General features: G+C 60.1%; 2 protein-coding genes across 5 annotated transcripts in view; one reads left to right on the forward strand and one right to left on the reverse strand.

Moving 5' to 3' along the window:
• The window catches only part of MACROD1 (MACRO domain containing 1), a 169,999-nt gene extending 147,674 nt beyond the window's left edge, over nt 1-22,325 (forward strand). Inside the window, exons 4-11 of one of the 3 annotated variants that reach the window (XM_011942609.1) lie at nt 5,131-5,160; nt 20,557-20,673; nt 21,137-21,258; nt 21,340-21,370; nt 21,472-21,545; nt 21,843-21,924; nt 22,007-22,041; nt 22,192-22,325. In XM_011942609.1, coding sequence (XP_011797999.1) covers nt 5,131-5,160; nt 20,557-20,673; nt 21,137-21,258; nt 21,340-21,370; nt 21,472-21,545; nt 21,843-21,924; nt 22,007-22,011 — 461 coding nt within the window. In that variant the 3' untranslated portion in view covers nt 22,012-22,041; nt 22,192-22,325. The other 2 variants (XM_011942608.1, XM_011942607.1) reach the window with 2 other exon arrangements.
• A 139-nt stretch (nt 22,326-22,464) lies between these two features.
• The window catches only part of OTUB1 (OTU deubiquitinase, ubiquitin aldehyde binding 1), an 18,222-nt gene continuing 13,544 nt past the window's right edge, over nt 22,465-27,142 (reverse strand). Inside the window, exons 4-8 of one of the 2 annotated variants that reach the window (XM_011942615.1) lie at nt 24,232-24,350; nt 23,950-24,034; nt 23,647-23,841; nt 23,465-23,542; nt 22,465-23,207 (exon numbers count right to left, since the gene is read on the reverse strand). In XM_011942615.1, coding sequence (XP_011798005.1) covers nt 23,091-23,207; nt 23,465-23,542; nt 23,647-23,841; nt 23,950-24,034; nt 24,232-24,350 — 594 coding nt within the window. In that variant the 3' untranslated portion in view covers nt 22,465-23,090. Of the gene's footprint in view, nt 23,543-23,646; nt 23,842-23,949; nt 24,035-24,231; nt 24,351-27,142 lie in introns of both variants that reach the window. The other variant, XM_011942614.1, reaches the window with a different exon arrangement.

Below are 27,142 nucleotides of genomic sequence, written 5' to 3' on the forward strand. Positions count from 1 at the left end.
TATCCTCAGAGCAAAGGGATTTCTCACTTCTCACTAAGGCTCCCAAGGCCCCCAAGGCTCCCCACCGCCGGGGGCGGCAGGTTTCATGGGGCAGCTAGGGCAAAATAGGAGATTTTACCTCCTCTCCAAATGTACATTGTGAGAGGATCCCTTTCCATGGCTCGGCGTTCTCATCTGTGAAACGGGTTTGTAATCGCGTCTTCCAAACAGGGAAAGGATTGAGTGAACTATGCGCGCACCAAGCTCACCCAGTCTGGGCCAGGCTTTCCACCTGGTTGGTCCCTTTCCTCCATCACAGATAAATTATATTTTATGACTTGGTTAGCGTCAAGACAAATGTATTAATATTTTATCTGATAACATTGTCTTTGACCTAAAAGTTCATTGTTTTCTTCTGATTTTAAAAGAACTACAGCATCTTTGTGGGCCCCTAAAAGTGTCATGGGCCTAAGCACATGCCTGCTGTGCCCAGCGGGGAGGCTGGTCCTGCCTGGGCCCTGGGAGACTGGCAACGCCCTCTCAGTGAGGTGTTGGCTGGTAGGGTGACGTCCTCATGCACGTCCCTGTGCCCCTCCCTCCATGCCTTCTTATCCCTCAAGCCTCAGCTCAAATGCCACCTCCTCCGAGAAGCCCTCCCAGTCTGCAGACTTCAGCAAATCCCACACGCCCCCGTTCCCCTCGTCACACCCGGGGCAGCTCTCAAGTCTGCTCCCAGCTACCCTTCTGGTCAGGACTGGAAGCTTCCAAGGCCCAGGGACTACATACTGTTCTTTTCTCTGTGCCTGCTGCCCAGCACAACACTGGCACCCAGTTGGCACTGAATTCAAATGTTTTGTGTGGAGTATGGAGGAAGCGCTGGGTGCCACCTGTGCCTCAGGCCTCCTGTGACCTGTCATGACAGTTTCCAAACACTCAGGTCTGGCCCTCTCCCTTTCGCTGGGCAGAGGCCACCTGCCAGCCTCTAACTAGACTGGGAGCTGGGCACAAACTGGGGAGCTACTGCGCCCTGCCCTCAGGGACGGCAAGTGCTGGGGCAGAGGAGGGCCAGGAGGAGGGGTGTGTGGGAGATGGAGACTGAGGCTTCCAGGCCCCCAGTCCCCAGGGACCGCCAGCAGGGGACAGAGGACTTGGCAGTGACTGGCATTGAGGCGTGCCACCCCAAGGTCACAGGCACAGCACCGGGCTGGTTAATCAAATCCCAGGGAGCATGGTGCAGGCACATCCTCGGGTGAGGGGAACCCGATGGGGCGGGGCTGCCTCTGCCTGCAGACTCCAAGAGCAGACCGCAGACCAGGGTGCCCACAGCCTCCAGGGTGTGCTTGCTGCCAGGAGGCCCCACCCCCAGCCAAAGCCAAAGCAAACTGTGCCCCTCCAAGCTCCCAGGGCCAGGCTCGGGTCCCCCACTCAGCCCCACACAGCATTCAAAGACCACTGTTTGCTGGGAGCAGGTCTGGGTCCCTTGGGTGGGGCCGGGTCATGAACCCCAGCTTGGACTCGCAGTCCAGTGCCCATCCCCCGCGTCACGCGGCCACTGCCTGCCCGAAGTCACCATGCCTTCAGCAACAAGAGCCCTTCGAGACGGGCATGTTGGGGGTCAAGAAAAGGAGCTGTAACAACCAGTGCTCCCGGGCCCAGCTCCGTCTTCCCCAGTCCCCAGATACTCTGTGAGCCTCAGTTTCCTCCTTTGAAACTGGGTTGATGACTTGTATAAGGACCAGAACCTCCCAGCAAACTGAGGGGGGTATGGGATGCAGTAGAGAAGGGACTTACAGGCTCAAGCCGGTGCCAGGGACTAGCTGAAATAAGAAGGGCTGGGCACGGGCCAAGATGTTGGGGTGCACACAGGCCTGAGGAGCAGGGAGATCCGAGAGGCCCTGCCCTGGGCTGGGCGGGCTGGGTGGGCTGGGTGGCCACACCCAGAAGGCTGTCTGTTGGCGTCGGCTGGCACAGCCGCCCTAGACTCCTCTCCGCAAGCCTCCAGGCCATTCCCCTGCATAGCCTGGTCCAGCTGTCTGGCCTTGGAGGCAGTTTTATGGAGGCACCATGTGGCCGGGTGTCCAGGCCCAGGGGAGACCACCAGAACGGGGGCCCAGGGAAAAGAGGAGCTGAGGAACTGAGTCCCAGGCACCAGGTTGGCCACCTGCCCCCCGGAGCCCTCACCCGTGGAACGTCAGGCATGGGGGCTGGAGAAGGGGACACAGAAGACTGGCCTCCCCAGGCGCCCACTGGGTGTGGGTCAGGCCTGGGACCAGGTCCTCTGTGCAACCGAGTCTGAGCCCCCAGCACTGGGCCACGGCTACTCTCTCCCACCTGTGGCAAATCACATCTCCTGGCCTGGCCTCCCCCACCTCCACCCAGTGAACTCTTCCCTCTGCCCCCAGTTCACCCCTCCTCAGACTCTGGCCAGCTTACTATCAGGTCAGTTCACCCCACTCACCTTGCCGGGTGCAGTGCAGGCCACACACAGTGGAGTTTGGGGGTGCCAGGTGGGCAGGGGGATAGCATCACCTTCCCACAGGGGCCCGCAGAACGGTGGGTCAGCACCCCTCCCCTACCACCCCTTCAAGGCTCGCTGCCAACCTATTTGGCACGGTGCCGTCTTTGAGCAGGAGCCAGCTCATTTGTGGCCGGTGTTAATTAAGAGAGAGAGGTGATGGGGGGATGTGGGGAGGGGCCAAGGAGGGCAGCTGCCAACTGCTGCCAGGACTGCCCAGGCCGAGGGGCCTGGAGCTGGACCGAGACCTGAGATGCCCCTCCTCCCTCGCTAGCTCTGGGATGGCGCTGCCCAGACACCCAGCCCTCGCCTCTGCAGCTGGACTTGCTGGGGTGGGGAGTGGGTGGAGGCTGCATCTGGGGCTTGCAGGGTGCTCTGCCTGGTTTTGAGAAGGCAGGCCCCACCCCTGGCCAGGGAAAGGCAGTCCCTCTGACCGACCCTCAGGCAGTGTCCCTGGGGTCAGCTGGCTTTATGGCTTGGCTTTGGAGTCAGAAAGACTCTGTTCCAATTCTGCTGCTGCCACCCCATGACTCAAGCTCCCTGAGCCTCAGTCTCCTTCTCTGAGAAGGGAACCATCACACCTCCCTTGTGGCTTTGTTATGATAATAAATGGGCCCATCTGTGCCCAGCACCCAGTCTACACCCAGCAAATAGTCTTGGTCAGCAGAAATGTACATTCGTGCCCAGGCACAGTGGCTCACACCTGTAATCCCAGCACTTTGGGAGGCCATGGCAAGTGGATCACTTGAGGTCAGGAGTTCGAGACCAGCTTGACCAACTTGGTGAAACCCCGTCTCTACCAAAAATACAAAAAATTAGCCAGGTGTGGTGGCACGTGCCTATCATCCCAGCTACTCAGGAGACTGAGGCAGGAGAACTGCTTGAACCTGGGAGGTGGAGGTTACAGTGAGCCGAGATGGCACCACTGCACTCCAGTCTGGGCCACAAACCCAGACTCCGTCTCAAAAAAAAAAAAGGAAAGAAAAAAATGTGCATTCATGGGCACAGGCCCCACCCAGAGTCACTGGGGGGCCCACCCCTCTGCAGCCTGTCTGGGGCCAGCCTGGGCAGCCCATTGTGGTCCGGCTCCCTGCTCTCCCTCCGGCTCCGACTGCGGCTTATGCTCCCACTGCCTCGCTGGCACCACTCAGCTCGCCTCCCCCTCACTTCCCGCGGCCCCCACCCCTGCTCTGGGAGCGCCCAGCCGCTCCTCACCTCTCCATCTTAATTAGCTGCTTGTATTAATCTCGCAAGTAACGTGGCAACTTGCAGCCTTGGGTTTTCGGGCTGTGGAATTAATTATTCCCCAAGCGAAGAGCTGTCAGCTCTGGGAGACCAGCGACTCGGAGCCGCCCGACACCACTTAGCAGCGTCCATGCCATCCTCATGGCATCTTGGGCCCACAGCCTGGCTGGCCCAGCTTGGCTCTGTGTCCCCCGTCCTTTCTACAGAAAGAGTTGCAATGGACTGGGCAGATGGGGTGGGTAGCAAAGCCGTGTGCAGAGCTGAAGGCCCCACCTGGGAGCCAGTAGTCCTCAGTAGAGGGGCGAGCACAGCTGGCCTCTCACCTGGGCAGCATCTGGGCCTGGGCAGCACCTGCCTGGCCTCACCCGCCGCTTTCCCTGATGAGCTCTGACAGTTACCACGGACACAGGCTGCGGGCGGGAGCCGGAGCCCAGGCTGGGGGCAGTGTTGGCATACACAGCTCTGGCATTCCTGCAGAGAGGGGCTGCCAGCCTCACTTTGCCCCCGTGTCAGCTGCATGGTGGCGGGGGGCAGCCAGCCAAACAGACTGAGACGGACAGGGCTGTGCAGGAAGGTGGCAGCCACAAAGCTGTTAGTCCAGCTCTGCCTGGCAGCGCCACCCCTAGTCCAAGGAGGGGGCGGGGACCCAGGCCTTCCTGCAGCGGGCTCAGAGCTGAGGACCCCTCTCTATTGGCCTTCACACCAGCCGGTGAGGTGGGGCTATTCTCCCACATGGGGAAACTGAGGCACGAGGCCACATGGCCTGTCACCCCGCTGTTGACCGGCTTTGGCTTCAGTGGCGGTGGTCCAAGCCCTTACCCGGCGTGCCTTGTCCCTCTTGCGGTTGGGTGCCCTGCCCCCACCCCCGCCCCCATCTGCGCCCCCCAGCGCTGCCCCGAGTTCTCAGTCCTCCAGCTCTGGCCCTGGGCAGCGCTTAGCCCGGTTGCAAAGGTGCAGCTGCTTCCTAGTGGCTTCAAGGCTGTGCCCTGCCGGAAGCTGTGAGCCCTGGGGACAGGTCCTTTCCTCCCCACATCTCTGCACCAGGCCTGGCGCTGACCGGCCTTAGGAGATACTGTGGGCAAAAGAGCAAAGGAATGAAAGGGCCATGGCAGGGGCCATCTGCCTCTCTGGACCACCCATGCACTTGCGTTCGGGTGAGTGGGCAGGCCCTGGTAACTTTCCTGTGTCCCCAGCCCTACCATCCTACAAACCCTAGGCCCATGAGGAACCTCCTCCCTCTCCACCATCATCTACCACCACCCCAGAGGGCTCAAGTCTGAAGACCCAGCTGGCAGCCCACTCCCATTTTGACCTCACCCTCCCCTCAAGGCTGATACTCCCGTCGCAGCCCCTTCCCCACTGATCTGCCTTTGTCTGTCTCTCTCTTGCAGCCAACAGCTCCCTGCTCGGAGGCGGTGGTGGTGAGTGAACCTTCTGTCTTGGTGGGGGTGGGGGTGCGGTGTGGCATCTCCCCTGCCGAGTCTGTTCCTCCCCTACCCCTCGCCCCCGGCGCCCAGCTCATTGCCATCCACCTTCCGCGCTGTCCTCACAGGGTGCCTCCCTCCTCAGAGCTGGAGACCTGGATGGCAGGCCTGGCACCCTCACCACCAGGCAACCCGGGCCAGCTCCACACCCCTCTGAAGGCAGGCCTCCTGCTCTGTAACTGGGCGGGGGCCACAAATGTGGTGGAAAAAACCTACCCCTGACCTTGATCTCCCTGTGACCTTGGGCAGCTCTGTCCCTCTTGGCCTCAGTTTCCCCACCTGTGAGGGCAAAATTATCATCTCTGCCCTGCCCTTGGACCTTGGGCTCTGCAGCCAGGACAGGGAGAGACCTGTCAGCTCTCAGCCCTGGGATGTCTCTGTGTTTGCCATTGTTAATGACCACAATGGAGCAGGGGTTCTGGCAGGGCCAGGCAGGCAAGCAGGAGGTCAGAGGTCAGGGTGGACCTGGCCTCAAGCGATACAGGCCAGGTCACAGGTACCAAGCAGGGGTGTCCCTGTACCCCCAGCACCTGCCTCCATGGCCAGCCCACCCAGAGCAGACCACATCAGCCCCTCAGCCCAGTCCCTCAGCCCCCCAGCTGGCCGGGCTGCCCGCTGTCTGCACAGGCAGCAGGATGATTGGTGAGCCAGGGGCCAGGGGTTAATGCGCCGTCGGATAAATCCTGGGGGCCATGTTTACGGCAGTAGTGGCGGGGCCCAGGCCAGGTTTTAAAAGGGGGAAAAATAAAAGGGGCATGAAGGTCAGGAATAAATAAGAGCAGCGTTAAGAGCTGTCAGTGACCAGCCAGGATGCAGAATGGGGGTCTGTTTGTGGCTGAAATGTTTTCCCTCCTCCCCATTCTCCTCTAGCTGTCCCCATGGAGGTCACAGCTCCCTGGAGGCCTCACAGAATAAGGGGCTTTGCTGGGGACTGTGGTCCTGAAAACAGGCCACCTAGGACCCTCTTCCGAAGCCTGTCCTTTTGGAGGACACTTTGCAGACCTGACACCTGCGTGTCCCACCCACAGCACCCTGCCCTTCCTCTGTTCATTCATTACCCTTGTGTGCCGGGCCCTGAGCTGGGTGCCGGGACAGGTACTGCTGGGCACAGATGGGCCTGGCCTCTGTCCCGTGAGCTCCCAGTGCAGATGAGAGCACCACCAAGACAGGGTGATCTGTGGTGTGGGCTTGGGGGTGGGAGTGGCACCGTAGGAGCTTGATGAGGAGCGCCTGTCCCTGCTTGGGCATCAGGAAGGCTTCTAGAAGGAGGTGGCGCCTCCACTGCAATCTGCAGGATGCATAGGCGTGAGCCCAGTGAAGAGTGCTGGGAAGGGTGTCCCGGCCAGAGGCAACAGTGCAGGCAAAGGCCTGGAAGTGGAGGAGAGGGAGGGGAATTTAGGGAGGCTCTGACACAGGAATGGCTGGAGCCCAGCCAAGAGGCGCAGAGATGGGAGATGGCCCAGGAGCCCAGAGAGCCTGTGAGGAGCGAGGTCGTTAGTTATTCAGTTCAGGAAGATAAAGGATCACAAAGCGGGTGGGCCTTTCAGTCCCACACCAGCTCATCAAGTCTCTTCTGCCACAACCCTGCCAGGGTTCTCATCTCACTCAGGGCCTGGGCCAAGTTCCTTAGCATGGTTCGTCAGGTCCCCAGTCACCTCTCACAGTCACCTCCATGCTGCCACCCTCCCCACTTTGCTCCGGCCACCCTGGCCTCCCTGGACAGGCGCCGCCCACTCCTGCCTCCGGGCCTTCGCCCTGGCAGTTCCTTCTGCCTGCAGTACCCTTGCTCCAGTTGTCCACGCGGCTGCTCTGTTCACTCTGACAGGCCTTCACTTGAATGTCGTCTCTCAGGAGGGCCCACCCTGGCCCCTAGCTGAAGTTGTGGCTGCCTCCCCTGCCCCATGCTGGCACTCCCTCGGCCCCCGCCCTGCTCTGGTTTTAATTTTTCTGAGCACCTGTTTCCTTCTAACGTGCTGTATGATTTACTTATATATGGTGTTCCTTGTCTTCTACCCCCTGAAAATGAAAGACTATCTCCTGCACCCAGAACCGGGGCTGGCACTTACAACAAGTGCTCAATAAATGTTTGTAATCCCGGCCTGTAATCTCAGCACTTTGGGAGGCCGAGGCAGGAGGACTGCTTGAGCCCAGGAACTTGGGAGCAGCCTGGGGAACATAGTAAGACCCCATCTCTACAAAAAAAAAAAAAAAGGAGTCAACCAACTATGGTAGCACGTGCGCCTATAGTCATAGCTTGGGAGGCTGAGGTAGGAGGATCACTTGAGCCCGGGTGGTTAAGGCTTCCGTGAGCTGTGATTGTGCCACTGCACTCCAGCCAGGGTGACAGAGTTAGACCCTGTCTCAAAAAACAAGGAAAAAGGGGCCAGGCATGGTGGCTCATGCCTGTAATCCCAGCACTTTGGGAGGCCGAGGCAGGTGGATCACCTCAGGTCAGGAGTTAGAGACCAGCCTGGCCAAGATGGTGAAACCCTGTCTTTACTAAAAACATAAAAATTAAGGCTGGGAGTGGTGGCCTCACGCCTGTAATTCCAGTTCTTTGGGAGGCTGAGGTGGGCAGATCACGAGGTCAGGAGTTCAAGACCAGCCTGGCCAACATGGTAAAACCCTAAAATACAAAAATTAGCTTTTTCTACTAAAAATACAAAAATTAGCTGGGCATGGTGGTACACACCTGTAATCCCAGCTACTCAGGAGGCTGAGGCAGGAGAATTGCTTGAACTCCATAGGCAGAGGCTACAGTGAGCCAAGATCACACCACTGCACTCCAGCTTGGGTGACAGAGCGAGATCCTGTCTCAAAAAAAAAAAAAAGGTTTATTGAATGAATGAACTACAGGTAAAGGTGGGTGATCTGTGGTGTGGGCATGGGGTAGGAGTGGCACCATAGGAGCTTGATGAGGAGTGCCTGTCCCTGCTTGGGCATCAGGAAGGCTTCTAGAAGGAGGTGGCGCCTCCACTGCAATCCGAGGGACTCCATGCATTAAGCAGCGGCCTTACCCAAGAGCAACCAGTGGAAACCACAGATGTTTTGGCAAATCAGGAGTGGCTCACAGATGGCCAGTAACCTCACTCTAGGAAGTGGAGGGGCCCTGCCCTGGCCACTCAGGGGCACAGTGGAAGCCTCTCTGGTTCCTCTTCCAGCATTTAGGGGTGAGGAGTGGCTGGCACAGGCCTCTCACACAACCCGACTGATGCAGAGATGGACGGAGCGGGTGCCCCTGGAGGAAGTGGGCCCGGAGTCCATCCTTTTAACATGGGTTGAGATTTATGGAGCCGCCGCTAGTGCTTGCTGGGCCTGTCACTCTGCTAATGTGATTGGAACACAGTGGAGGTGGCGGGGAGGGGGCTGTGGTAGAGACGAGGCTGGGGCTGGAATGGAGCCCAGCCTGGGCCCCGGAGGTGCTCTGCCCTCCCCTGTACCCCTGCTCCTCCCACCATCCTTTGAGTTCATCCAGCCCTAGTCCCCTACCTGCCCAAGTTAGCCCCCACCTGACTCTGCCCAGGCACACCTGTCTTCCCCTGGAGTCCCTGGATATCCCTCCTACATGAGTTCAGGCCTCTACCCACGCCCCTCCCATGACCACTCACCCATTGTTCGAACAAGCACAAGGGCCATTCTGCCTGCCCTGGCCACTCTGCCCAGAACCCTGACACACACCACTGCTCCGTATCTTCGTCCCACAGCCCTAGTTCCCTGCTTGTGTTTTGTGTTTGTTCTTCATTGCCTGCTTCCCCACCATTCCGGTGGCCGTTCTGGAGTCCATTCCGTACTCTCCCTGAGGGCGGGATTATGGGAGATTCTGAGCCCCTAGAAGAGCTTCCTGCTCTGGAGTAAATAATTAACATCTGTGGCGCAGTGAGTGGCACCTTTTGTGTGCCCTGGGAGCTGGGGACACAGCTGTCAGTCTGGCACCCTCCTCCCATCCCCTCACCCTGGGGGGGACTGCCAGCCTGCCAGTCCCTCAATGGAGAGGGGCAGTAGGCAACACCCTGGCCAATACCCCAACCAGCATCCTAGCCAACACCCCAACCAACATGCCAGCCAACAGCCCAACCAACACACCAGCCAATACGCCAACCAACACACCAGCCAACACCCCAACACACCAGGCAATACCCCAACCAACACCCCAACCAACACACCAACCAACACTCCAGCCAACATGCCAGCCAACACCCCAACCAACACCCCAACCAACATGCCAACCAATACTCCAACACCCCAACCAACACCCCAGCCAACACCCCAGCAACATGCCAGCCAACAACCCAGCAACATGCCAACCAACGTGCCAGCCAACACCCCAACCAACACACCAGCCAACACCCCAGCCAGCACCCCAACCAACATGCCAGCCAACACCCCAACTAACACCCCAGCCAACACTCCAAGCAACAACCCAACCAACACCCCAGCCAACATGCCGGCCAACACCCCAACCAACATGCCAACCAACACCCCAACCAACATGCCAACCAATACCCCAACACCCCAGCCAACACCCCAACCAACACACCAACCAACATGCCAGTCAACACCCCAGCCAACACCCCAGCAACATGCCAACCAATATGCCAGCCAACACCCCAACCAACATGCCAGGCAATACCCCAACACCCCAACCAACATGCCAACCAACACTCCAACACGCCAGCCAATACCCCAACCAACACCCAGCCAACACACCAACACACCAGCCAACACACCAACCAACACCCCAGCCAACACCCCAGCCAACACAACACACCAACCAACATGCCAGCCAACACCCCAACCAACATGCCAGCAAACACCCCAACCAACATGCCAGCCAATACCCCAACCAATACACCAGCCAACGCCCTGGCCAATGCCTCAGCCAACACTCCAACTAACACCCTAACTAACACCCCAGCCAACACTCCAACCAATATCCCAGCCAACACCCCAAACAACATACCAGCCAACACCCCAGACAACACCCCAACAAACATGCCAGCCAACACCCTAACCAACATGCCAGCCAACACCCCAACCAACATGCCAGCCAACACCCTGTGCAACACCCCAGCCAACACCCCAACAAACACGCCAGCCAACACCCCAGCCAGTGCCCTGGGCAACACCCTAACCAACATGCCAACCAACACCCCAGCCAACACCCCAACCAACAGCCCAGCCAATACCCCAGCCAACACCCCAACCAACACCCCAGACAACACTCCAACCAGTACCCCAACCAACACCCTGGGTAACACCTCAGTCAACACCCCAGCTAACACCCCAACCAACACCCCAGCCAACCCCCCAGCCCATACCTCAGCCAACACCCTGGTGTAGGTGGTGGCGTGGAGTTCCTGCCAGGAGGGGCAGGCACAACTGGGGCTCAGAAGATGGGACTGGGCCTGGCCTGCAGGGCTTTGGGGTCCAAGCCCACTGTTTTTACAGCAAATGTGTGGTGATTCATAGCAAGAGAGGGCTGCAGCCTCAGGGGAGCAGAGACGGGAGTCTCCCGGGCACCCCCAGTGCAGTGAAAGCCTCAGGGGCTGCTGGGGCTAAAGGGACTTAACCTGGAGAACACAGGAATACTGTGCCTGCCTCACTCTGGGCCTGAACGCCCACCCACCAGGCCCTGGGGCCGAACTAGATGGTGCTGGCAATGCAGTGTCCCGGGGAAGTCCCCCTACTCCCCTACTGCCCATTCCTCCCTGGGGCTGTCTCTGAGTTGAGGGGGCTATGCCAAATGCTGGGACTCAGCCTTCAGGGAGACCCAGTTTGGTAGGAGGCTTCCCAGCAGAGGGAGCATTTGACTTGGGTCCTGAAGGCTAAATAGGAGTTCTGCAGGTAGAGCAGATGGAAGGCCCCCAGGGAGAGGGCCTGTGTCAGCTTCAGGGAGGCTTGATGGGCTTGGGGCAGCCACCAGCCTTCCCGACAGACCCTTTGGCCTGGTGACTGCCAGGCCCCCTCCTCTCTCCCACCTCCCTCCTGGAAAGCTTTTACTGGCTCAATAAAAACATTTTTTAAAACACTCTCCTATTGTATGGTAAGAAGGGAGGCAGGTCCTAAATCAGGATGGGAATCGACAGGGCCCTGACGCGTGTCTCTCCTGTTTATTAGGACTGAAATGTTTACTCGGCGATAAGGAGCCCGCTTTCTCGGGGAGATTTGTGCGCTCTTTTTCAATTACCCCTCGTCTTTCTCTGCCACTTTTGCACTAAAGGGATAATAAATGTATCGGAGCGTTTCAATTATTCATCTAAATCATGACTGCGCCTGCCACGGCCAAGCTTTAGTGACAGATTAATTCAGGGCCGCCTTCCTCTGGCTGCGTGGCCGCCATCTCTACTCCAGCCAGGCCAGCGCCCCAAAGGGTCAGCTCCTGGGGTGGATGAGAGGGAGTCAGGCAGATCCCCGGCAGGCGGTCAGGACAGGATAGAACCCCATCCCCACCATCCCCACATTCTGTCTGGGGCCTTCCTGAGGTCAACAACCCCACCCAAACTGCAGGAGTGGGCCTGCCTGTGTGGGTGCAGCTGCCCCTGCCCCATGCCGTCGGCCCTGAGCACCCCTGCACCCTGTGCCCGCAGGGCAAGCCCGTGTGTGTGTGTCCCCTACACCCGGGCCCAGCTCCTTCCCGCCCAAGAGAAGCTAGGGTGGCTGGGTTTCCCTGGCTGTCTTCCCGTGGCACTGGGCATTTGCACACGCTGCTCCCGGGTCAGAGTGCTCCTCCGCCCTCCTGTCGCAACCCTCCCACCTAGTTTCGCCTTCCCATGTCAGGGCAGCCCCTCCGACACCCCCTCCACTGCTCTGTTTAGTGAAGGTCTGCCATGTGGACAACACTCCCTGTCCCGTGCCCGCACCCCAACCCTGGGCGCCTGTGTGTGCGTGGAGCACACGTCTCACCTCACCCCAGGCCCCACCGCACACTCCCTCACCGGCTCAGAGGGCGCCACCCAGGGGCCGTCCCTCCTCACACACCTGCTGGGACCTTGGGGGCCAGCCGAGCACTCTCCCCTGCAACCCTGACTCTCTCCATCAGGTCTTTCTCTTGCCACTTCCCTCTCTCCCTCGTTTTCTCCATTTCTCCCTCCACACTTTGCCTCTCTCTGGCTCCCTCTCCCCTCTCCTGTCGTTCTTCCTCTTTGGCTCTGACTGGCTCTCTGTTCGTAGACAGGGAGGCCCGGGAGGACTCGCCCAGGCCTCTAAGTATTCAGCGCTCGACTCCTGCCCGGCTCGCAAGCGCTCCGCGCCCTGCTCCGGCGCTATCTCCTATCGCCCGGCCGCTGCTAATCCGTGATTGGTTCCCGCCGCCGCTAGGAAAAGGCTCAGCTCCGGCCGCTCCGATTAGCCGTGGCCTTGCTCCACGAGCAGATAACGTGACCTCCGTGACCTGTGGCCAGCCTCAGCCCTCTGGAGGCGGGACTGTGTGCGGCCCTCCCCTCCCCAGCAGGGCTGAGCTCAGAAGAAGCGGGCAGCCCACGGGGCTTGGCAGTCCCCCCACCTGTCCCTGTGCCGGTCTCATGGGTGTTGTGTGTGCAGGGTGGGCGTGCCAGGACCCTCTGGCATGGGGCTGTCTGGCAAAGGGCAGGGATAGGGCTGTGCTTCAGCATAGAAGGGAAGGGCGTGCCAGAAAGAGGGAACAGAAGAGGGCCCAGAGGTCGAACTAGAACACATCCCTCCACTGCTGGAAACTTCCCACTGCGCTGCAACCAATTCCCGATTGCTGGATTCCTCGCACCGCCCAGGAGGTCCTGTAGAGGCAGCGCCCCCTCCCAGCCTCACCTGCTGGCCTGTTCCCGCCACATGGCTCTGCCCTTCCTGAGTTCTCCGACCTGACTCTCATCCGGGACTCTCCTCCCCATCTCCTTCCAAAGCCAGTTCTTTCTCATTACTCAGGGCTCTGCTCAAATGCCACATCCTGGGAGGGGCCACCTCATCCTTTGAACAGCCTGCTCCTCCCTCCTCCCTCTGGTCCAGCTCCATTTTCCCCTTCTCCTTTTTCACCACTGCCACAACTTAGAGCTGCGTGTCCTGTCCCTAGAACTGCAGCCACAGGACTCCTGGGCCTTGCATAGGGCTGGCACGTGGCACGCCGCCCCCCAGCCCTCGTCCACATTTTTTGAATGGTGCAGAGTTTGGAGCCAGTAGGAGGGGCACGGGAGGTAGCGAATTCATCTGAGGGGGAGGCTGCAGGGAGCCCCAGAGAGTCCTTGAAAGCTCTGTTGGAGTTGAGGATTTTTTTCCATGTATCCTTGGGAGCCGTGGGAGGTTTTATGACAGGTGGCCTTTATGACAGGTGGCCTCCCCAAGGAAAGGCTCCCCGGCCTTCCTGCCACCCCTGCCTGACCCCAGTTGATGATGATGGTGCCAACAGCAGCCAGGCGTTCTCAGTACTCATGACATGGCCACCAGCGCCCTTTGAACCACTCCCTGCAGAATCTCACACAAGCTCACCCAGCCCTCTGGGAGGCATCATTAGCGTCTCCATTTTGCAGATGATGAAACTGAGGCACTAAATCCCTGGAGCTGAACCTCACTTCCCACCCCACCCCGCAGCTGGCCCCCTGTGTAAGAGGGATGCTGGGACTTGGGCCCCTTTCCCATGGCCACAGCTTTGACCAGGCAGGGCTGTGGAGCTCCTGCTCTGCCCCCAGCAGGCACGATGCCACCAAGCCCCTGCATGCAGCTGCCACAGGGATTTTTAATAACGGGAGTGATTTTTGCATGATGAATGAGGCACTGCCGTTGTGTACATAATGAAGCCCTAATGTTTTCAAATCCCCATTTAAGGAGCTGATCTCACCCCGTAATGAATTTCAGATCACATCACAGAGCTGTTGTCCATCCATCTTCTCCCTGGGGCACCCACCCGCCTTGGCACCGAGAGGGTGGGGCCTGGTGAGGATGGGCTCTGCCCCCCACTGGGCTGAGCCCAGGCCTAGCACAGAGCCGGGGCTGGCTAGGGTTTGTTGATTAAATGGGTGACCAGGAGGGTGTAGGCAGAGGCAAAGATGGTTCAGCAATGGGATATCACTCAGGGTCTTGGCCTGAGAGTTGAATAGAAGCCAGAGGTAGAGAATGAGGAGTGGGCTGGGAGAGAAGAGAGTGCAGGACCCTTGGGTGGGTCACTTATCCAGGCTTTGTGGCTAAACCTTCCCTCTGCAGTGTTTGAAGCCTGGGGCAGCAGGTCAGATGTCTGCCCTTGATGCAGTTGGTACCCTCTCAGAGACTCAGTTTCCCCATTTCCCGGGGAGCCTGGCTCCTTTCTGCCTTAGCATCTGGTATTTCTGTAGCCCTCCTCCGGAAAGGGAAACCAGCACGGGCTGCACCAAGACTCGGCTGCCAGTGCCCTCCAGGTTGTGCCTAGCTGTCCAGGCGGGAGTAGTCCCTGGAGCCCAGACCCCTGGTCCTTCCTGGGCTGGAAGGGAAGCACACCCCTCCCCCAACCCCCAATTCACACCTCTGCCTCCCCAAGGCCCTCTGTCCCCAGCCCCTCCTGCCTGCCTTCTCAGGGGCGTCTCTACCCTGGCAGTGCAGCCTGTCCCTGGGGTACAAGGCCCCCAAGAGCATGACGGGGCAAAGGAATCCCCTGCCTGTGAAGTCCGTGGCTGAGCCTCAGCCTCCCATCTGTAAAAAGGGGATCCCCCCACACAGCCCCTGAAAGCTCATTTCAGAGGCGTGAGGTTGAGCTAGAGAGGTACGAGACTCGGCACGTAGGGCCAGACACTGTAGTCACAGGGCAGGCCGGAGACCCAGCCAGCCCAGGCCCCACTCACCCTCACAACCAGGCCCCGCTTCCTGCTCACCTCCCTACCCTTGGGGCCCACAGGAGTCTAGGAAGGTGGGGAGCAGGGGTGAGAGCTGCCCAGGCAAGGCCTTACACTTTGCTGTGTGGCTCTGGGAAAGTGGCTTTGCCTCTCTGAGCCCATCACTGCTTCCGTAAGATGAGGGTTAATAATGTGGGTCTTGGTCAGGCGCGGTGGCTCACGCCTATAATCCCAGCACTTTGGGAGGCCGAGGTGGGCGGATCATGAGGTCAGGAGTTCGAGACCATCCTGACCAACATGGCAAAACCCCATCTCTACTAAAAATACAAAAATTAGCCATGCATCATGGCACGCGCCTGTAATCCCAGCTACTCAGGAGGCTGAGGCAGGAGAATTGCTTGAACCCAGGAGGCAGAGGTTGCAGTGAGCCAAGATCATGCCATTGCATTCCAGCCTGGGCAATGAGCAAAAACCTATCTCAATAAATAAATAAATAAATAAATAAATAAATAAATAAATAAATAAATAAAATACTGTAGATCTTAGTTTCTGCCCCTCCTTCCACTGTTGGGCCTTGGACAAGTTGCTTAACCCCCCTGGCCCTCAGTCTCCCATTCCCCTTGACACCTCCCAGCATATCTCAGTGCTCCCCACTCTTTTTTTCTTTTTTTTGAGATGAGGTCTCACTATGTTGTCCAGGCTGGTCTCAAACTCCTGAGCTCAAACGACCCTCCCACCTCAGCCTCCCAAAGTGCTGAGATTACAGGCGTGAGCCCCCCCTCCCAGCCCCCACCACTCTCTTGAGGCCAGAGCTCTGAGACTCAGAGAGGTTAAGTGACTTGCCCCAAATCACCAGCAATCTCGTGGCCAGGAATTCTGGGAAGAGAAATCCTAAAGAGGGCACACCATAGGCCAGCCCCACAGGATGGTAGGGGGCATGGGGGAGCATAGCGAGACCAGGGGCAGGTCCAGGCCTGCGGGTTGGGGTGCCCTGCCCTCAGCAGGGGCACAGCTGCCCTCCTGGTCCCCCGGGCCACAGGCCTCCTCATGTTCCTGTAAATAATTAATTAGCCCCTGCCTGCTTGTTTGTTTAGCATGAGGAATGCTCTCCCACTGAGACGCATTTATTGCTGAATAAATTTAAATATCTAATCTTCCCTTCATGAATATTACAGCACCCTAAATAGCGGCCAACTCATCCTAAGCGCTTTAGTGGATGGCCCCACTGGAGCCCGCCTGCCTTCCGCCTCTGCTGGCTCTGAGGACAGCCTGGCTCCAGCCCCGGCCTGCCCACTCCTGGTGCTCTCCACTGCCCCAGGAATGCCCAGGGCCACGGGCAATCACTTGACCCAGCCCTCCCTCCCTCCCTCCCTCCTTCCTTCCTCAACATCCTTCCATGGGAGGCCCACAGAGGCTGGCAGGCAGGGCTTTACCACAGCAAAGCAGGGAGATGCCTAAGATGGGGCGGAGGGCCAAGGGCTGCTCAGAGGCCAGGGCTTGGGGCAGAGAGAGGTTCCCCCGGGCTCAGGTGAGGGCAGATGGGGCCTCAGCGGCATTTCAGGAGTGGCCTGAGGAACGAGAGCTCACGAAGGAGATGGGAGAGCCCGCTGGATGGAGGGAGCCGTCAGCGCTGGGGGCAGCCAAACCATCCAGAAAGACAGTGGCCTCAGAACACTTTGCAACAAGAGGCCACCAGGGCAGCCCCGCTGCTGGGAGAGGACGTACTGATGTGGGGAGACACTGCCACCCCAAGAGTGTGGACCGGGGGCCATTTGAACCAGTCAGCCAGAGTGGTTCAGGGCAAGGCCCTTTCATGGTCCCAGAGGAAGCAGAGCCACCGAAGTTGGGAGCCCAGCCTTCTAGCTGTGTGGGCAAGTTTCCCTCTCTGTGCCTCGGTTTCTTCTTCTATAAACAGGAAAAATAAGACAGCAGCTGCAAATCACCACGCAGGTGCTTACCCAACGAGAGGGCTGACAAAGGCCATGGGGGGTGAGTAATACCAGCTACTTACGAGGCTGAGGCAGGGCAACATAGCAAGAGCCTGTCTCAGAAAAAAAAACAGACCCACATGTATAATCCCAGCATTTTGGGAGGCCGAGATGGGTGGATCACTTGAGGTCAGGAGTTCGAGACCAGCCTGGGCAACATGGTGAAACCCCGTCTCTAGGGAAAATACAAAAAATTAGCTGGGCATAGTGGTGCGCGCCTGTAATCCCAGCTACTCAGGAGCTGAGGCATAAGAATCACTTGAACCCAGGAGGCAGAGGTTACAGTGAGCCAAGATTGTGCCACTGCACTTCAACCTGGATGACATAGTGAGACAGAGGGCTGATGTGAAGGAGCCAGATCAGGGGAGCTTAGACGCAGAGGAGGGAAGAGGGAAGAAGGGGCTGAAGGGAGGAGGCAGAAGCGTGTTAGGGGCTGTCTTCTGGCCACAGGTGGAGGAATGCTTCGTCTTTGACCTGGTGGAGAAACATCTCAGGGGGGCCCCGCCGACCAAGTGGGCTCTGTCTCCCCAGGAAAGACCCCAGGTTTTCTGCTGACTTGGGGTGAGGGTTGAGCTGGAGCCTGGAGGTTGGTTTCGGTGGCTGAGGGCCCTGGAGAGGAGACTGAGGGTTGGTCAGCTCCTGTGAACTGGGAATACCCCACCTCCCACCAGGTGGCCCCTGGGACCAGGGCTGCTGGTCTTTTCCAGCTGCCTTGGGGTGGGATGGGAAGAGGGAAGAGGGCAGGAAGGGCATCTCCCCTGAATGGGACACTGGGAAGCTTGAGTCTCTGGGACCTAGCTTAGCCCCAGGTAAGAACCAGGACAGGGCCGGGCGCTGTGGCTCAAGCCTGTAATCCCAGCACTTTGGGAGGCCGACACGGGCGGATCATGAGGTCAGGAGATCGAGACCATCCTGGCGAACACAGTGAAACCCCGTCTCTACTAAAAAATACAAAAAAACTAGCCGGGCGAGGTGGCGGGCGCCTGTAATCCCAGCCACTTGGGAGGCTGAGGCAGGAGAATGGCGTGAACCCGGGAGGCGGAGCTTGCAGTGAGCTGAGATCCGGCCACAGCACTCCAGCCTGGGCGACAGAGCGAGACTCCGTCTCAAAAAAAAAAAAAAAAAAAAGAACCAGGACAGGGCCTGGAGGGCAGAGCTAAGGGGGCTCTGGGGGTGTGTGTGGGAGGGTCCTTTGGGCCTATGGCTAAGGACAACAGGGTGCGGGGGTTCCCCTCTGCACTCACAGGGGAGAGAGCAAGAAGTCTGGTGTGTGGACAGGGAGGGACACGCAGGCAAGAGGGGCCCGGCTGCACTCTAGCTTGTTGGGGTGAGGGTGGGGCAGCAGTGGGCTGACAGTGACCTGTCCCTCATCTCTGTTTTAGGGGAGCCCCTCCCCTAAAGCCCCTGGGGCCCCTGCAGAGCCATCACCTGGCCCAGGCCCTGTTCTGGAACTGCTGGCGGTGAGGAGGGGGCATCCGGCCTGAGCCCTCTGCTGGCATTGATTCCAGCTCCCTCCACCTCCCTCGTGCCCCCAGGTCAGCCCCAAAGGCCTGGCGGCAGGCCCGTCCACTTCCGCAGGAAACATTAAATCCCTGAAACACTGAGCTCCACTTCCGCACGGCCCCCACAGCTGGCCGAGGTCGCCTGCAGGGGGGTTAGCCCCCAGAGACCGTGAGCACCCGGGTGCCAGGTGGCTGAGGCCTTCAGGGCACGGTCCGGGAGGCTCCTAGGAGAGCCAGCTCAGACAGGTCCCTGGGCTCACCCCCACACACTGTGAACACCCTGTGTGCACCCACCTCCCATCGGGATGTACACATACCCGAACATGCCCACAGTCATACTGTTGTTAATAACAGGATACACTCACATCACCTCCATTCTTGCCAAATACTGCCTTAAGCACATTACAAAGTTAGTTAACCCAATCCTTCCAACAGCCCAATGAGCTCTGAGGTGGGTGTTGTTATCCCATTTTCTAGATGAAGCAACTGAGACTCAGAGAGGTTAAATGATATGTGAGGGGTCATACGTCTGTGGCTGCAGAGCCGGGATTTGAACTCAGGCTGCCCAGCTCCACAGCCCAGCCACAGCACCCCATTCGGAACACTCACTGCCCAGCACTGGGAGCTCCAGCCTGGAGGCCTGCTCTGGGCCCGGCCTTCTTGCTCCATCTCAGCCTCCCACTGGGCTACAGTTGCCTTCCTCCCTGCAGAGGAGAGGAGCAGGTGGGAGGGATCCAGGCCTGAGCCATTCTCGGAGTTCCCCTAACCTCTCTGCCTACCCATCCTGGGATGCTCTGGGAAATTGCCTGGTGCCAGCTCTGAGTAAAGTTGCAGAATGAGGTTTAATTGTGCCCCTAGGGCACAAGAGAAAACAGCAAAAGAAAGGGGCGTGAGCCAGCTGGCATCCCTGGAGCTGTGCTGAGACTGAGGTGATGAAGGAGAAGGGGGCCTTAGTTTGTCCATCTGTAAAATGGGGAATGATGGTCCTCTCTTGATGCCCGCCTGTGAGCACCAGGCAGCTGGTGCCTGAGGAGCTCCTGGTGGGGGCGATCAGAGCTGCCAAAGATGGGCCGTGTCCTCCCGGCCAGCGCGGCGTTTTCCTCTGTGGGAGGGTCGCTGTCCCGGTATTCCAGATGAGACAGTGGACGCCAGAGAGGGGAAGGGGCAGGATCTTACAGCCGATAAGGGGTGAGCCCGGGCTGGACCCAGGCCTGCCTGAGGCCGCGCCTCTCCTGCGGGTGCCCTGGCGAGGTTGGGCTGCTGGAGCGGTTCCTCCACGTCTCCCGCTGCGCCCGGGTTGTTTATCTGAGCCCTGGTCCCCAGAGTCGCTCACGAGGCCCTGGAACCGCCCTCGGATAAACAAGCCCAGGCGGGGCCGCAATCAAGCCGGATGCGCTAACGAGGCGGCTCATTAACCAGCAGGGGTTTGTGCGCCAGGAGACCCGGGCCCGGGCGTCGGGCTCACCTGCCCGCGCGGCTGGAAGACCCAGGCTCCAGCACCAGATCTGATCACCTTGTAACAGGGTGGCCTCTGTTTCCTCATCCGCAAAATGGGTCCTAGGGTTTGCCGCCGCCCCGTGGTGGGGCGCCGCCTGGGGAGGTGGGCCTTGGGATCGCACCGACGCTGAGGCCCGGGCGGAGGCAGCGACTGGTCGCAGGCCCTACGGTACGCCCGGGACAAGGCTAGGGAGGGGCGTCGGGGAGGAAGGTGAAGCTTCCCCGTCACCTCGGGTCGGGCGGCGGTTCCTGCCCCGGCGGCCCGCGCCTCCCGGAGCCGCCCTGCCTGGGCCCTGGCTGCGCGGCCTGGAAGGGACAGGGTGGGGCGGGTGCGCCCCCTGCCGGCCTCCTTGTGCCACTTCCCGCCAGGCCCAGGGCCGTCCCGCTGTGCGCCTTGGTTTCCCCAGATGTGAAACCCTTCGGGCGGGGGTGGAGGCAGCGGCCGGAGGCCACGGGGTTGGGGCGCGGCTCCGCGTGGGTCCTCGCACCAACGAGGGGCTTCTCGGGACTAGGGGTGCTCAGCCCGGGGCCGCAGCCTTCTTTGCCAGGCCAGCTCAGTCCCGTCTGCCCTCCCCGCAGTGGACGGCTGCATTCACCGGGCCGCCGGCCCCCTGCTTACCGACGAGTGCCGGACCCTGCAGAGCTGTGAGACTGGCAAGGCCAAGATCACCGGCGGCTATCGGCTCCCGGCCAAGTGTGAGTCCCCGACGCGCCCCCAGCTGCGGGGCGCAGACAGGGCACCTGTGTGTCACTGGGACATCAGGGGTGCGGCCCCCACAGGAGTGCTGGGGACCTCCTCAGGGGGCCCTTCTTAACCTTAAGGGCCAAGACCCGGCCCCCACTCCGCACCCCCCAGGAAGCAGATGGGGGAGACCGTGCGTGGAGGTTGGGGAGGGAGCTGGGGGGCAACGCCTTCGTGCCCACACTAGCGCTCGGGTCTCAGCCGTACCCATACAGATACGGGGAGGGGGCGCTGTGCGCGTGCGGATTCAGGCTCGAGGGGGGCCACAGGGGTGGGGGCCTTCGCGGAGGAGGCTCAGCGCTTGGGGGGAAAGGTGTTTCCTGCCCCCTCTGCCCAGGCCGGCATGGGAAAGCGAGGGAGCTGAGGGTCGCGTAGACGCCACCCCCCCCCCCGGTCTGACCCCGTCGCCCCCCGTAGACGTCATCCACACGGTGGGACCCATCGCCTACGGAGAGCCCAGCGCCAGCCAGGCTGCCGAGCTCCGCAGCTGCTACCTGAGCAGCCTGGACCTGCTGCTGGAGCACCGGCTCCGCTCGGCGGTGAGGGGCGGCCCGCGGGGGAGGGCGGGAGGCGGGGCGCAGTGACCATGTTCCAACCCCCTCTCACCCCTCCCCGCCCAGGCGTTCCCCTGCATCTCCACCGGCGTGTTTGGTGAGTCTGGAAGAAGTGCTAGGGCCAGGAGTGGGCGGGGCCTGGTGCAGACAGGGGGCGGGGCCAGAGCCCGAGACTCACTCCCGCCATGCCCGCCTCAGGCTACCCCTGTGAGGCGGCGGCCGAGGTCGTGCTGGCAACGCTGCGAGAGTGGCTGGAGCAGCACAAGGACAAGGTGAGTCCTGGGCCCGGGCGAGGGCGGGGTCCGCATCCCGGCCAGAGTGACCAGCCCCCGTCATCGCCCAGGGAGTCAGGGTGCAGAGCGCAGGGCCAGGCCCGCCCTTTCCTTCCGTGTTTCTCCTTCGCGAGGGCGTCTGGCGGTGGCGAGATGGGGGTGATGATGGCACACAGCCCCGAGCCTCTGTGAAGGGCGTGGGGCCAGGCAGGTGAAAGCCTGCACCGGGGCGGGCAGTCACAGGATCCTGGGTCCAGGCGTGGCGGCCCGGCCCCGGCTGAGCAGCCCCTGGCGCAGGTGGACCGGCTGATCATCTGCGTGTTCCTCGAGAAGGACGAGGATATCTACCGGAGCCGGCTCCCCCACTACTTCCCCGTGGGTACGTGCCCCGCGCAGCCCCACGGCCCGCCCCTGCCCCGGTCCACCCCGGGGGCGGGCTCTCACTGTCCTCTGCCTTCCAGCCTGAGGCTCCCGCAGCCCACCCTGACCGGGACTGGTAAGCAGGGCCTCGCCCCGTGCGGCGGCCCCGGCCCTAGACTAACCCGCTCACTAACCCCCGCTCACCCCCAAGCAGGGCGGGAAACCACGGGGCAGCCTGGGAGGTCGGGGACGCCCACAGACACCTCTGACTCTGCTCTGCCCTCAGACCCGCCTTCGGGACCCCGCTCCCAGCTCTGAGAGGTCGCCAAAGCCTGCAGCCTGGCCTGGGCCCGGCCAGCCCTTCTTGCCCTCCGCGCCCCGCCCCTGAGGAGCCTAATAAAGGTCACGCTGTGGCAGCTCCTACTGTCCAGAGCTCTGACTGGGGGGAAGGAGGCGGTCCAGGTGCTGGATGGAGCCCCTGGCCAGATGCTTTCGCTGAAAGGGGCTGGCAGGAGCTCTCGGTGAGCCAGGCGGGCGGAGGCACAGGCGGACGGCAGAGGCGGTAGCAGCAGTTCACATTTATTGAGGGCCTGCCCCCAAGGAGCTCACAGCCTGGGGGCTGAGACCCCGAATGTGCAGGGGGCGGGGAAGAAAAGAGGTGAAGGCAAAAGAGGCAGGCAATGCAGAGACACCGTGGCCCAAGCAGACGGGGTGCAAGGCAGGCACAGGCAGGGGGCCTGGGGGCAGATGGGGGGGTGGAGAACCGACAGCCCTGCCTAGACCTGAGGACTGTGGACCCCACACGTTTGAAGCCTACCCTCCTCCACCAGGCTGGCACTGCCGGGGCACCCTGTGGGAGGCCCAGCTCCTCCACCTGCCCTGAGCCAGGTCCAGCCTCACAAAGGCCCCTCCACCCAGGACTCCCGACCATGCAGACCCCTGGTAGAGGGCAGGAAGCTGGGGTCTGGGACCCAGCCGGGACGTGGAGATGAGGCCTGTGAGGGAGCAGATGAAGTGTGGGTGGCCCTGGGACCCTGGGCAAGTCCCCAAGGAACTTCCAGGATCCCATATAAGCCCCTGAGCCAGCTAAGTGAAGGGGGGCCTTAGGGAAGGAAGCAGAACCCAAGGAAGCAGGAGGAGCCTCCAAGAGGCCTGGCCCCTCAAACCTGCTCCTGTTGGGGAACCTCAGGCGTGGATGGGTGAAAAGCAGGGGGACCCACCTGGGGGGAGGGGGCAGCAGACAGAGCAGCCAGGCGGGCAGCAGAGCAGGGACACGCACACACGGCTCACCACCAGCACCCCCTTTAATAAAACATGGGGGGTCGTGTGACAGGAAGAAGGGGGTGAAATAGGACCATTTACAACCACAGAAAAACCTCTGTACATGTTTAGCGCCTGGCAGAGGGGGGCAGCAGGGCAGCAGCGGGCCGGGGCCAGCCCTATTTGTAGAGGATATCGTAGTGTCCAGGCCGGTAGAGAAGGTAGACCTTGGGCTCGGAGCCCTCAGGGAAGATGTGCGGGTTGGTGGTGCCGCCCTCGCCGCGGTCCATGTACTCCACCTGGATGGACACACTGAGGGCCTGGGCCAGCGCGATGATGTGGATGTGGTCGCTCTCCTTGCACATGGGCTCCACCTCCTGTGGCACAGGTGCGGATCAGGCCCCAGTCTCCGCACCCCGCCCCAGGCCCTGTGGACCCACTGCACTCCCCAGGCCAAGAGAAAAGGGGAGGGGGATGGCACCTGCTGGCAGAACTCCTTGACAGTCCGCCCACCCTCGATGAAGTGCTCGAAGAACTTGCTCTCGCGCTGCAGGTAGCCCGAGGTGAGCAGCCGCAGGTAGACCACGAGGTAGTCAGAGGTGCTCTGGTCATTGAAGGAGGCCAGCAGGTCGGCGACAGAGGTCTGCTTCTCTACCTGCTCAATCAGGTCCATGAACTGCAGCCACGGAGGGAGAAAGGGCAAGATGAGGGGGAGGAGATGGGTGGTCCTCACCAGGGGAACCCCTCCACCCTGGCCCAGCCCAAGACAGGTGCCAGGGCTCACCGTGTTGTGGAAATCCTCAATTGTGAATTCAGTGAAGCCCTGGGACACCAGGTCCTCCTTGCTCTTGGCAGACACAGCCTTGAACCTGGGGGTGGGAGGGAAAGGCGGGCCCAGCATGGGCTCCTCGACCAGCCCAGATGCCAGGGCCCAGACAGCACCGCCCCGCCTGGCAAGGCCAGAGTCCAGCCCATCGCCTGCCCTCAGGTGGAGCTGCACCTCCTACTCGCCCAGGGAGGAGGGAGACACCCACCTGCCTCAGTGCCCAGTGCCCACCCTTCTCACCGCTGCAACTCCTTGCTGTCATCCAGCAGCGCCTCCAAGTGGGAGAATCCGAAAGCCCGATAGAAACAGTTGCCGTCAGGCCTGGTCTTGCGGATGTACGAGTACTTTTTGTGGAGGTCCTGCCGAGACAGCCCCACCCTGACAGGTTAACATCAGGCCAGAACTGGGGCTGGCCCAGGAAATGTCCCCCAGCAAAGGTCACACTACAAAAGATGGCGACTGAGCTCCCAGCAGCCACCTGCAACCCTGGGCCCCTGAAACAGGCTGCTGAACGTGGTAATGGGAGCAGCCCACTGCCCAGAGTCCTCCCAAAAAGCGGCAGGAAGCTGGGCACTTAAGGACATACTAGCTGCATGGGTCACTAAAGTGCTGCGGGGCCTGTACAACAACGGGTGAGTGAATCTGTCCTTGACCAATGCGTCTTCTCCAGTCTTTCAGCCCAAGAGAACTTCAGCGCAAGCAAGTCAGGGCCAGGGTGGAGTGCTGGGCTCCACGCCTCAGCCAGGCAGCTGGGGCCCTCTGCACAGCCCAGCTCAGCCCCGCTCCCACCACGCTGAGAAGAGTTCCCCCACCTCCAGGCCTTGTCCACAGCCCTCCTGGGGCTAGAAACAGCCTCCCTCCTCTACTTGTTTTTTTGAGACGGAGTTTTGCTCTTGTTGCCCAGGCTGGAGTGCAGTGGCGCGATCTCAGCTCACTGCAACCTCCACCTCCCGGGTTCAAACGATTCTCCTGCCTCAGCCTTCCAAGTAGCTGGGATTACAGGTGCCCACCCACCATGCACACTTCACCTGGCAAGCACACTTCACTCCCCTGGCCTGGGGACCCTACCCATCTTGCTCCCACCCCCAGCTGATGACCTTGTCTTTTTTCCTCAGCCCCCACCAGCACATCTGCCCTTGGCCTCCTCCCACAATCCTCAGAGGATCTGTTCCAGCTGCCACCTAAGCTGCCTCACTCCACACTAGCCCACCCCCACCCTCAGGTTCAAGCACATCATTCCAAGCTGGTGCCATGGCTCACGCCTGTAATCCCAACACTTTGGGAGGCCAAGGTGGGAGGACTGCTTAAGCCCAGGAGTTCGAGACCAGCCTGGGCAACACAGTGAGACCCCCGTCTGTCTCTATACAAAAAAAAAAAAGTGGCTAGGCATGGTGGCAATCCCAGCACTTTGGGAGACCAAGGTGGGTGGATCACCTGAGGTCGGGAGTTCGAGACCAGCCTGACCAACATGGCGAAACTCCATCTCTACTAAAAATACAAAATTAGCTGGGCATGGTGGTGCACGCCTGCAATCCCAGCTACTCGGGAGGCTGAAGCAGGAGAATCACTTGAAACCAGGAAGCAGAGGTTGCAGTGAGCAGAGATTGTGCCATCGCACTCCAGCCTGCGCGACAGAGCAAAACTCCATCTTGAAAAAATAAGTTAGCTGCACATGGTGGTGCATCCTGTGGCCCCAGCTACTCGAGAGGCTGAGGTCGGAGGACTGTGTGGGCCCAGGAGGTCGAGGCTGCAGTGAGCTGTGATGGCGCCACTGCACTCCAGCCTGGGTGACAGAGTGAGACCCTAGCTCAAAAAAAAGAAACATCAACCCAGTACGTCCCCCGATCATCAGTTTTTCCCTCCCTACTGGTTTACACCCAACAGCATATACACATTCGGCTACTTCTTTAAAAGGAAGGGAATCTTGGACTTTACGTTTCTGTCTGGCTACCCTTCAATTTCTCTACTTTCCTTACAGGAAAACTCCTAATGAAGCTGTCCTTGCTGCCTCCACCTCTTTTCTCCCTCGGGAGGCTGTTGCTTTAGCCAAGGCCAGCTGAACGCCCTCAATAAGAGGGGCGGCCGGGCGCGGTGGCTCAAGCCTGTAATCCCAGCACTTTGGGAGGCCGAGACGGGCGGATCACAAGGTCAGGAGATCGAGACCATCCAGGCTAACATGGTGAAACCCCGTCTCTACTAAAAAATACAAAAAACTAGCTGGGCGAGGTGGCGGGTGCCTGTAGTCCCAGCTACTCGGGAGGCTGAGGCAGGAGAATGGCATAAACCTGGGAGGCGGAGCTTGCAGTGAGCTGAGATCTGGCCACTGCACTCCAGCCTGGGCGACAGAGCGAGACTCCGTCTCAAAAAAAAAAAAAAAAAAAAAGGGGCAAACCCACCCCCCACCCCCACTGGCCCCCTTAGCAGAACTGAGGCCACTGGCCGTGGCCCTGCCTAGATGTCTCCTTCCCTGGGCTGGCGCCCCCACCCTGTCCTTGTCGTCCTCCTGCCTCCAAGGCCACTCCTCATCTCTCTAAGTTCTGAGGATCAGGGATGCCACCAAACCATACAGCACCCTTCAAGACATGGTGTGTCACCTGCAAGAAAACAGTCACTGAGGCCGGGGTGGTGGCTCACGCCTATAATCCCAGCACTTTGGGAGGCCGAGGCAGGCAGATATCAAGGTCAAGAGATCGAGACCATCCTGGCCACCATGGTGAAACCCCGTCTCTACTCAAAATACAAAAATTAGCTGGGCATGGTGGCACATGCCTGTAGTCCTAGCTACCTGGGAGGCTGAGGCAGGAGAATCACTTGCAAGTGTCGCCTGGTGACAGAGCGAAACTCTGTTCCAAAAAAGAAAAAAGGAAAACAGTCACTGCACACTTAGCCACTCTGCCTGCCATGTGACCACAGGTGTGAGGGCCGTCTCCGGTGTGCCTGCCCTGCCCTGCTTAGGCCTGGGACAGCTTCCACTTTTCTTTTTTTCTGGAGGGCAGTGGCAAGATCATGGCTCACTGCAGCATCAACTTACCAGGCTCAAGCGATTCTCCCACCTCAGATTTCAGCGTAGCTGGAACTACAGGTGTGCACCGCCGCGCCCATTTAATTGTTGTATTTTTTTTTTTTTGAGACAGAGTCTCGCTCTGTCACC

Source organism: Colobus angolensis, unplaced genomic scaffold, assembly GCF_000951035.1.
Source record: "Colobus angolensis palliatus isolate OR3802 unplaced genomic scaffold, Cang.pa_1.0 Scaffold21, whole genome shotgun sequence".
Taxonomy (NCBI): Eukaryota; Metazoa; Chordata; class Mammalia; order Primates; family Cercopithecidae; genus Colobus; species Colobus angolensis.